Below are 11,681 nucleotides of genomic sequence, written 5' to 3'. Positions count from 1 at the left end.
CTTGTTTATTAGTAATTTATAATTATAAAATGTATTGTTTTGTTAAAATAGACGGAGACGGCATCACATTTAACCGTCAGTTAACATTAATCAATGGATGGTAAAACAGCCCCTAAATATGTAAAGATGCGATGCAAGATGTTATTAAATAGTAAAATTTTCAACAAAATAGGCGGGAAGCTATTAAATAGTAAAATTGTTTACTTATTACGGTAGCGTGATATTACTAATTATTTTTATATGACAGAACATAATGGCTTGAGTGCGATGTACACGTATCTACGTATATGTATATATAGTGAGGCTTGCCTTGTCATTCTATGTGAGACTATATTAAAGCCAGTCAGGTAAATCCTTAGGCAGATCTTGCTTTGAGCGCTGCTGAAGACAACATTGTATAAGTTTATTGTTTTTTTTTTGTATTTTAAAATGAATGTGATAATTAAGCAAGGTATTTTTCTGTTCGTTGTCCAGTTCGTTAATTGTGGAGGTAAAGTACCATGGTGTTTTTGTTAAGTTTTATTTAAATAATATTTTTTTATCTGTAGCTTGAGTTGACACGAAGGTGACAGCCTGTCAAAACATTCAGATTACATTCTGTGGTACATACTCGTACAAGCGGTGTTTAAACCAAGTTTAAACTTACACAATTTTAAATTCTGGTGTTACTTTGACATCGTGGTTGAAGGTTGAAGAGTGCTTTTGTAAATATCGTAGCAATACTTTTCGATTGTGCTTCATAGTATTAAACTTACCTATTTATTTATTTATCTGTCAATTAAAAAATAAAATAAACCAATTTGCTGTAAAATTCAAATAATACAAAAAAGATGTGGAAAAAAATGTTGTGTGCTATTTATTAAATAAATCTTGATAAAAAAAACAATTAGGATTTTTGAACGTCGTTTTCGTCTTCGTTAATATTGTAGTATTGAGAATTATTTCACAGCTAGCCTTTACCAGTGGCTTCGCTTGCATGATGGGCTTCATTTACGTTGTATGACGAACACCCGTAAAAATATCATGTTTCTAGATTTACCTAGCGGTTAAGATTTTGGGGTTTCTTATGGGTCCATGTTATTCCGGACGACCAGCTATCTACACATCAAATTCCATCTAAATCCGGCCAGACGTTTTACCGTAAGGGCATACAAACTTTCGCATTTATAATAAGTGTATATACATGTAATAAGCTTTTGCCGCGCCTTCTTCTGCTGCTCATAATTCGTTTATCGCTGCCCTTTCGACGGGAACTATGCAATTTTCCGGGAAAAACTATCCTATGTCCTTCTCGGGGTCTCAAACTATCTCCATGCCAAATTTCATCTAAACCAGTTCAGCGGTTTGAGCGTAAAGAGGTAACAGGCAGACAGATAGTTTTTTCCTTAGTATAATATTAGTAAGCATAATGTAGTATACAATAAAATAAAATGGTGGTGTACAATATTACCTACATGCTCTTACATATATGTAAAAAAAAAACTTTTTCACACCTCTCCTTCAGAAAAGTAACTTTTCCTCCATGACGAGAGGGAGCAAAGTGCAACTTTTCTGTTCAAGGCTTTTCTAAGTGTTTTATTGCAAATATGCCATTTTTTGAAGTTGATAACTGTAAAGCCACGCCATGTTCTATGCTGGTTGTTTTTTAGGGTTCCGTAGCCAAATGGCAAAAAACGAAACCCTTATGGATTCGTCATGTCTGGTCTGTCTGTCTGTCGGTCCGTATGTCACAGCCACTTTTTTCCGAAACTATAAGATCTGTACTGTTGAAACTTGGTAAGTAGATGTATTCTGTGAACCGCATTAAGATTTTCACACAAAAATAAAAAAAAAAACAATAAATTTTGGGGGTTCCCCATACACAAAAAAATTTTTTTTTTTCAATAAACCCATACGTGTTCTCGTACGTGGATAGGTCTTCAAAAATTGAGGATTCTAATATCATTTAAAATAATTGAATGATAAAAATAATAAAAAATATGTTGATGTACATTACCATGCAAACTTCCACCGAAAATTGGCTTGAACGAGATCTAGTAAGTAGTTTTTTTAATACGTCATAAATCGTAAAGTAAAGGAAACTTTTATATTATGTTACTTGCTGCTACGGAACCCTTCATGGGCGAGTCCGACTTGCACTTAGCAGCTTTTTTAATTATATGTTGATTTTTTTTTTCAAGTTTCTTAATGCTCAGTGTGAAAAGTTGTATGAGCCATTCGGGAGCAAAATTATTTTCATCTTGGGCGTTAACACTTGAATCCCTCGCTACGCTCAGGATTCTATTGTAGAATCCTTCGCTACATTCTGGATTCAATTTACGCCCTCGCCGTAAATACACCATTTTGCTCCCTAGTGACACAAATAACTATTTATAGCCGTTCAAACCACGCAAAAAATAACTGATCTTTTCCCTCTATCTTGACAATTAAAAATTCTGACTCCAAAACAGAAGCTGGTTTATAGATAAAAGTTTATTTTTAATTATTTATATGTATAAGAAAGTAGATTAGTTTTACGTTGAAAAAAAAATCGTTGAGAAAATTGCTTTCAGCATTAGGTGTTGACAACTTGCAGGTATTCAGCTCGCCAAAATACCGACAACATCGGATCTGACAAAGTGACCCAGACCTTCAAGTGACAAGGTTTTTGCACTTTGTATTGCCCTTCTGTGTACTTGACGGCCAATGCTCGACCGAGACCGAGGATAATAATATCAAGAAATTTAATCCTTCTGACTCTCGAACACAAATTTTACTTTTTCTATTTTATTTTTGTGTTTCTATTTTTGTTTTCGTGTTGTTTTTTGTTTGAAATTTAACACGAGCTAATTCGGTGAAGGAATACATTTAATGGCGTGTGTGAAGTTCCCACTCCGCATTGGGCCCGCGTGGGAACTAGGGCCCAAGCCTTATCATTCTGAGAAGAGGCCTGCTACTACTACCCAACATTATAAATGCGAAAGCTTCTCAGCATGTGCATGTATGTTTGTTACTCCTTCATGCTAAAGCGGCTGGACGAATTTGAATGAAATTGGATATAATGATAGCCGGATACCTAAAATATCACATAGGCTACTTTTTTATCCCGATTTTTTCACGGGATAGGGATAAACTCTCGATAACAACCGCTGGGCTTAGAGTCATGAAATTTGGTATGTACGAGTAGGTAGCTGGACCTCTGAAATAACACATTGGCTACTTCTTATCCCAATATTCCCACGAGATCGGGATAAAATCTTGAAATTTCATCGGCTGGGTATAGTCTGGGTGTTGTTTATCAACGTCAATTAAAGATCATGTTGTGATTTTCGAGAATTCACACGGAACTATAAAATCCCGAAATTTGAATTCGACTACTTTTTCTAATGATGTACGCATGCGCAGACGCGGGTATATACTATTTAAGAGCGTTTATACCTGCTGAGCTGGCAACGTTGCATTTTTAACAGTTTTTCTCGATCATTCCATAAAAATTGAACGAAAATTAAAAATGTGGTCTGATAGAACACTTCTTAATATATTATTATAAGTTAATGTGTCTACTCCAATAATTATTCGTGATAGACTTTTATATTATTTAAAGACGATCAAATGTTTATTAACGGTTTTTAAAGAAAATAAAAGTCTATCACGAATAATTGTTGGAGTAGACACATTACTTATAATCAAGAAGTGCTCTATCAAACCACCTTTTTAGTTTTTATTAAATTTTTATGGAATAATCGAGAAAAACTAACAAAAATGCAACGTTGCCAGCTCGGCAGGTAGGTATAAACGCTCTTAACTATATTTTAATTTGAGATCGATATTTAATAGGTACTTTTTATCAGGAATCAATGATTTTGATGTCTAGATAGAGAAGTACAGATCTTTAGATTTTTTTTATCCGTAATAGGTATACAGATACAATACAAAATTGACAGCGTGATCAAATAAATGACAAAAAATATTGTAAGGCCCTCGTACCAAGAGACAGCGATAACACCGCCATGTCCGACACACTGATTTAACGATTAAACTTTGAGGATCAATAAATAATCTAAATTCAAGTTATTTGAATCCCTACTTAATATTATAAATGCGAAAGTAACTCTGTCTGTCTGTCTGTTACCCTTTCACGTCGAAACCACTGAACCGATTTTGATGAAATTTGGTATATAGGTAGTTTGAACCCCAAGGACCAACATAGGATACCTTTTATTCCGGTAGAGGGCGCCGCCGCGCGATAACCTAGATCCGTGCAGACGTAGTCGCGGGCATAAGCTAGTATGTTATAAAACCGAAGTGGCTTAGTTATGCGAGTAGAATCGAACCTTGAATTTAAAGTTCAGTGACACACCATGTATACCTATAAAGAGTTCGTCGGGCCAATCTTGTTCCGAAAGGGCACCTTGCGGTTGAATAAGTGGGTCCATATTATATCGCACCTACCGTAGAACAGGGGTATAATTCCACCCTCTTTTTCAGTCAATTTTTTTCTCATTTTTAGGGTTCCGTACCTCAAAAGGAAAAAACGGAACCCTTATAGGATCACTTTTTGTCCGTCTGTCTGTCTGTCTGTCAAGACCCTTTTTCTCGGGAACGCATAGAGGTATCAAGCTGAAATTAATATCAAATACTGAGGTCTACTGTCCCTTGGAGCTGTGAAAAAATGAAACTTCTAAGCCAACGCAATCAAAAGATGCAGCCGTTTATGCTGCAAATTTCCGCAAATTTTCGAAACTCGCAAGGGAATCAAAACCTACAGGGTAGGTACTTCCCGTAAAATCGGAATCTTGAAATTTGGTATAAAGGTAGCTATTATAACACAACCAACTAGAAAAGTCTCAAAATCTTGATTTTTGATGTCTGTCTGTAAATATCAATGACCAATATAATCTGACCCCACACTGCGTACTTATATTTTGCTTAAGAGTAGGGCTCTGCATACACTGGATGTATTAAATCACTCGGAAAAAGCGAGAAATATCATCAAGACACGATTCCCGTTTACTTGCATACATATAAATGTGTACGGAATCCTCGGTGCGCGAGTTCGACTCGCGCTTGCCCCTTTTTTTAGATTTTTAGACAATTTATGTCCTTGTAGGTACTAAAGGTAAGATATTAAATTATTTTTGAAGTTTTTTAGAGAACCTTGCTCCTCTGTATTACCGAAGGTACGATATTGACAGATTGCACTAAGATTACTAGATGGAAGATGGATGTTCGAAGTTCAGAATTATTAATATAGACTCATTGATATCCGGTTTTTCTTAATCAGTCCAGTTCTTATTAAGGAAAATAGTCTCGTGATGCAGTTACTGACTTGTTCTCCTTGAGTCCATGATGACACTATCAGCCACATAGTATGATAATATTGTTAGAATAATAGCTATGTAATTGGTCCAGTAGTTAAGTTGTAATAGCTGCAGGATAAGAAAAGGCTGATGTCAGGTAACAAAGTTGCAGTTTCTAGTCCAAGATCCTTTATTTGATGTGGACCTGATCTGATAATAGTATTTTATTTTATGCAACTGTATCGTAATAGGGGTCCTTAAAACATGAGTGTGGGTTTATGAAACGAGGCGTAGGTAGCGAGGTAGGTAGGTAGCGAGGCATAGAGATACTATAATCGAATGAAATATTTTTTTTATAAATCAAAATATATGATTACGAAGATAACGTTGATGAGTTGCCTAAAGAAACCTGTTTAGAGTCATGTGTAATTTAAACAAAGCCGCGGAAAGATGGGCAGACAGACGGACAGACATGGCAAAACTATAAGTGTTCTGCGCGTTATTTGACTCTGATATTGCATCACGGGAGCAAGCCAATCCCTGCTTTCTTTCCGAATTTTAACCAATCAACAAGTTCGTCTATTTGCAACCCCAAAAATGATTCGTATTTGAATCATAAATCGTTTTGGTTTAAGGTATGGCCACTTTTGTGTGAAATTTGTTCTAAGTTACGCTTTCTGACTATATTATTTATTCGTAGGTAAATCAAACAGAATATGTAAACACAGGGTTCCTTACCTCTTTACTGCGTGCTAGTCCAGTGGTTATAATCATTGTTTTTTTTTTAAATATAAACACCACAATTTTACACCTCGGTCACATTTTTAATAATTTTGCTAGTTTTCTATGTCGGTTGGTAGCAAACTTTTATGAAAACTTTCTTGTGAAAATACTACATTATGGTGGTTTCCCTTGATTTCCACACCAGATACAACGTCTCACCTCAGTGCTGAGGATCTAAATTCATACAAGTATCCGTAGTTTCACGACATCCAGAATCCGTCCTGTCTGTAGAATAAGGCATTTAGTGTCAGTATTTAAACAGTGATCTCTAACGACTTCATTCTAATGAATTTGCGGGATGAGAAATAAATTGAGGGTAGTTCTAGGAGCGTTTCAACCGCTATCAGTTTCCTGTCGCTTATACTGAAGAAATAACCCAAGTAGAATACAAGGATTTTAAAAAACGATATAGTGTGCATGCTGTTCAGTTACAATTCATTAAAATTTCTTGCTTACTTATTCTGTAGGTAAGTTGGCCGCAAAGGGCTTTTAAACATGTCACTGTGCTATACTACCAGCGCTTTCTCAAAGTCCATCATTGCCAAGAAGAATGCGCCGCAAGAAACTTGCCATAAAGTAATTTTTGCACAACAAATTATATAGTTACAATTAATTTATTGAATCAGGCGTTACTTTGCGGAGGTCCATATCAATGAACTAAAAGGATAGTGATTTGTGTGTGTTCTTACAGTGTGGAAAACTGCATGAACACGCATTTTGCATAAGCTTATCGTAAGGTTGAGCAAGGAAATTCTTTTAGTTCATTAGTTACAATTAATTTAACTACGAAAGCTAACATAACAAATTAAATTAAAAAATTAAATTACATAAGTACAATTAAATTATTACAGCGACATATGTGGAGTCCCTTAGAGGCCGTATTGTCTAACGTGCGGGCGCTCACGATCGCATTTACCATCTCCTTGTACCCTCATTCTACACCGTATGATAGAAAGAATCGGTAAAACGATTATGATTCCGAGTGCATTAGAAAGAAAGAAAATACATTTATTTAACGCCATAAAACAAACATAGAACAGATAAAGACATACATGAATAGCTCCCCACTAAATAGGTCCCCACTCAGCATAATGCCACGGCAAGCCGAGGCGCTGATTTTCAGTGAGGACCTTTAGACAATAAGGCCTCAGGTCTCATCTATGGGAGACCGCATTATTCTGAATTTGCTACCACAGAGCGAAGCGCTGTCGGAACTAGGTTATTATGATGCATAACCAAGGAATCTTCTTGTCCACAGTTTTACCCGTTGATAAATGCAATCTAGAGGACTCAGCATGCATGACGAAAGCGTATCAAACGGCCCTCACTACTTTCGTGGCAGGATTGCCTGATTATGGTGTCGAAGTGATGGACGTAATGGATCTGGATGACTTCGCCTTCGACCTGTCTGGGCTTCAGTTTAGTCTTAAGGAAGGAAAATTTAAGGGTTTGAAGGGAGCGACTATAGATAATGTAAAGTAAGTAAAATGCGCTCATCAATAACCAACAACCGATTCTGTCATATATAGATAGTAGTATAATGGGTGCTGTTCCCGCAGTTCCCGCCTAGCCGTTAGTTTGGCAATGTCTTTTTGTATTTATCTTTTTTTTTCTAAATTGTCTCCCGCTAGGTAGTATACGTGTCGTCACAGAGTGTGTGTGTGTGTGTGTAAGTAAAGATTTATGAATTTTACAGATGGAATCTCAAAAAGAAAACTGCTGAAGTGGACTTCCACTTGGACGGGTCCGTTAGGGGACATTACACTGCCGGTGGTAGCATCCTAATTCTGCCCATTACCGGGGATGGCCAAATGAAGCTGAAACTAAGTAAGTAGATAATAAACAAATCTTAACTCAAGTTTGAAGTATTAATCAAATTTATAAAAATCTACCTCTGCGAGTACTATCCTAATTTGCTTCCGCTTATACGTCATTGTTTTATAAGGTCTTCATTTTTATTTTTTAATTTAAATTTATATATTATAAATCCGCCGAAGCCGTTGTGGCCTAGTGGTTTGACCTATCGCCTCTCAAGCAGAGGGTCGTAGGTTCAAACCCCGGCTCGCACCTCTGAATTTTTCGAAATTCATGTGCGGAATTACATTTGAAATTGACCACGAGCTTTGCGGTGAAGGAAAACATCGTGAGGAAACCTGCACAAACCTGCGAAGCGATTCAATGGTGCGTGCGAAGTTCCCAATCCGCACTGGGCCCGCGTGGGAACTATGGCCCAAGCCCTCTTGTTCTGAGAGGAGGCCTGTGCCAGCAGTGGGACGTATATAGGCTGGGATGATGATATTATAAATTATTAATTAATTGAAGTTTGAACCAAAGTGTTTGTCATTTCACATCTGATTAATCTAACTTAATTAAGCGACATAAAATCTTTCTGAAAGTATTTTTTTTATTGTATTTTTTTATATTCAACCTTTGACAACTTGTCAAATGGATGCAAAGAAATATTGAAAGAACAATGCAGTGATATATTTTTTTTTACTTTGTGTTATTTGTTATCAATTAAGTAACTCTGGTAATTAGTTTCATAAACATACTTAACTTTAATTTTGTCTAGATAGTAAAAAACTCTGTTCCTGCACACAAATTCAATATGTAATTGTATGATCAATTACCTGTAGCGTACACGTACCTACGTTTTAACTTGTCTCTTTATATTTTGCTTTCTATAAAAACTTAGAAAACACAAGTCAGAGTTAGCTTTCGTGTCGTCGATGAAGGATAATAATGCCTTTCTGAATAGTTTAGTAGCTTTTGTGAAAATAAAATATGGTACTAACGTGTAATGCTTGAGGCCTCAATAAACTTTTTTTTTTGCAGAAAATTTACATGTCCATTTTGTCGTAAATTATGAAATGGAGAAGGACGCTGAAGGAAACGAACACGTGATTTTGAAGAAATATTCTTTCACATTCGACGTTAAAGATCACGCAAATTTCGCTTTAACAAATCTGTTCAACGGCAACAAGGAACTAAGTGAGTTAAAACAATTTAATGTTTTTCAGGGTTCCATACTTCAATCGGAAAAAAATAACCCTATAGCGTCGTAATTTCGATAAATATAATTTGAAACTTGATGTCAATCCGTAAAAGTTGATTATTTGCTTTGACGTAATGTCCTAAATTTTGTACGTTGGTCCTTACGAGGATCTGTCAAGACCCTTTTTTCTTAAAAATGCGGAGGTACCAAGCTTTACTTGTCTACCCCTTGTAGCAGTGAAAAAAAACAGGCTTCTAAGTCAGCCCGTAGTAGACGTAGCGTAAGAAGAATCCCAACAAGACGGACCGATGACCAGGGCCCGGTTGTATAACCGGTTGTATGGGATCCCTTTGTTACCCATACATTTTTTGTTCCGAATTTCGATGGTCAGAAATTGATATCCATCCATATAATTTATAAACATAAACATCACTAGTCATAATTTTTGTTCAGTATAATGCTTATTAGCTCTCATTCATCGTTTTTAACTATATTCGTCATTTTTAACTATAACGTTCAAAGATCTAGCGATAATTATTCAGAAATAGCTTAAGCCATATATTTCACCGTACTCATAGTTGTTACTGATATCGTTTTAATGCCTAAAGTGTCTAGGTCTAAGAAACCAAATCCATAATATTGATAGGCATATAGATAATTACTCAGAAACATTTCCAGGCATACATTTGAAAGTGCTAATTAATTTAACTACCACCTTAGATACTATGACTAATAGAAATTATGCTGAAAACAATTTGATTTGTGCGAGCGAGCGAAGCGAGCGAGCAAGACGGTTCGGAACAGAAGCGACTCGGATAGGTTAGGTTCAGAAGCTCCCGCCTTAACCTTGGATGTTAGTTTTTTTTTATAATATAGCAGCCCGGATAATATTGCTTCACAAATGATTTTTAATCCTCGATGTTCCTATAAAAAAGTTTAGAACGATGATTATTATGCATACAACTACAGTAAGGTATACATTCGGTAGTTAAAATATTATGTAAGTATTTAATTTTTCTGATAAATAATTGAATTCATTCTATAATTATTATGAGCGTTTTTATTGAATTTAACATTATGACGTTAAATGTTATGACTAACTAATCAGGTGACTATCAATCATTATGATCTGCGAAAAAAAATGACCTTACAACAATTATTATAAACTAGTTTATTGCCTTTAATATTATGGAATGGTATACTATATGGACATCGAATCTTTAAACTAACCAATTTTATGACATACAATAATTATGACCTGCGAAAATCGGAACTTCACTTTATACTGTTTAATGTTATAACTTAAGATAATATGACTTGCAAAAATTATGATGAATAACGTTATGGATTGTTAAAATAGGAGTTTAAATTTTATGAGAACCAAAATAGACCCATAACGAAATACGAGTAGTTACCAGTATATATGTTATTACTGCTTTTGTATTGAAATTCAGTAATACGATTAGCTTACATTTTAATATGCAAGGGCCCTGGTAAAGTTACCAGGAACCAGTAGGATGCGGGTAGCGCAGAACCGGCCATTCCGGAAATCTTTCGAGGGGGCTTTTGTCCAGTAGTGGGTGTCTTTTGACTGGCTTGATTAAAAAGTTGTTTCCATACAAATAGCCAGCGAGGCAAAATCAACTAGTTTGGGGTACTTCCAGTTATACTAGAAACTTAAAATTTGGTATGAAGGTAATTGATAAAGTAAGCATAACCAATATGAAAAGTGTGAAAATCTTATAAAAAATGAAGTAATGGGAAGTACACATAAACACTATGGACCAGTTTGACAGCCAATCTAACTGTAATAAAATCACTATTAATTATTGCAGGTGACACCATGTTAATGTTCTTAAACCAGAACTGGAAGCAAATCTCCGAAGAGTTCGGCAAACCTGTGATGGAAGCAGCGGCAAAGAAAATGTTCAAAAACATCAAGAGTTTCTTAGCAAAGGTACCGATAGCTGAAATCGCTAATGTTTAAATTAGATTTCTAGCTACCTACTAGGTTTATAAAAATCATGTATTGTGTTAATTTTATTTTGTACTGGTGCTTCTCTTATTAAACGTAAAAACAGGTTCTTTATTTCATTAACCTTGACCAGTAAAAAAAACGTAATAACATACAAATTGAAATTTTCGACATGATACAAAATGAGTGTTTTCTCAAACATGCTATGTACTCGTAATGTTTAAGTTGTGTTCCTTAAAATAGGCTTCAAAATATACCGTTGCAGACTGTAAAACGACAGTCTTTTGTTTCAATGCAAAACTTCAATTATTTTTTCAGGATACGATGTGTCAGCCTAAAATATCCACGATAAAGGCCACATTATACACGACCTGAAATTAAGAATCTGAATTTCTATGGTTCATTTATTAGTTACTGAATATATTCACATCACAGGACTGCGAATATTCTATAATTATGTGAATATATAAATATTGCCGACGTGTTTTACGTCTAATTACAATTTAATTAACATAATAGAGTATAAATGTAGCTGATTAAATGAGCTACAGTTTGTAAAATTTTCTAAAATTCTCTAATTTTCTATTCTATTCTAAAAGCGCCATCTCGAACAGCAGACCGCAAAAAAAAGTTTTGCCGGGAAAATTGA

General features: G+C 35.3%; 1 protein-coding gene across 1 annotated transcript; it reads left to right on the top strand.

Moving 5' to 3' along the window:
* Window positions 1-330: 330 nt before the first annotated feature.
* On the top strand, window positions 331-11,139 carry LOC141436442 (circadian clock-controlled protein daywake-like). The gene is made up of 5 exons (XM_074099429.1): window positions 331-490; window positions 7,321-7,540; window positions 7,759-7,889; window positions 8,898-9,053; window positions 10,893-11,139. The coding sequence occupies exons 1-5, from the start codon at window positions 430-432 to the stop codon at window positions 11,042-11,044; spliced, it is 720 nt and encodes a 239-aa protein (XP_073955530.1). The 5' UTR covers window positions 331-429; the 3' UTR covers window positions 11,045-11,139.
* Window positions 11,140-11,681: the final 542 nt, after the last annotated feature.

This window comes from Choristoneura fumiferana, chromosome 16, assembly GCF_025370935.1.
Source record: "Choristoneura fumiferana chromosome 16, NRCan_CFum_1, whole genome shotgun sequence".
Taxonomy (NCBI): Eukaryota; Metazoa; Arthropoda; class Insecta; order Lepidoptera; family Tortricidae; genus Choristoneura; species Choristoneura fumiferana.
This window is presented reverse-complemented; position numbering and strand designations above follow the sequence as displayed.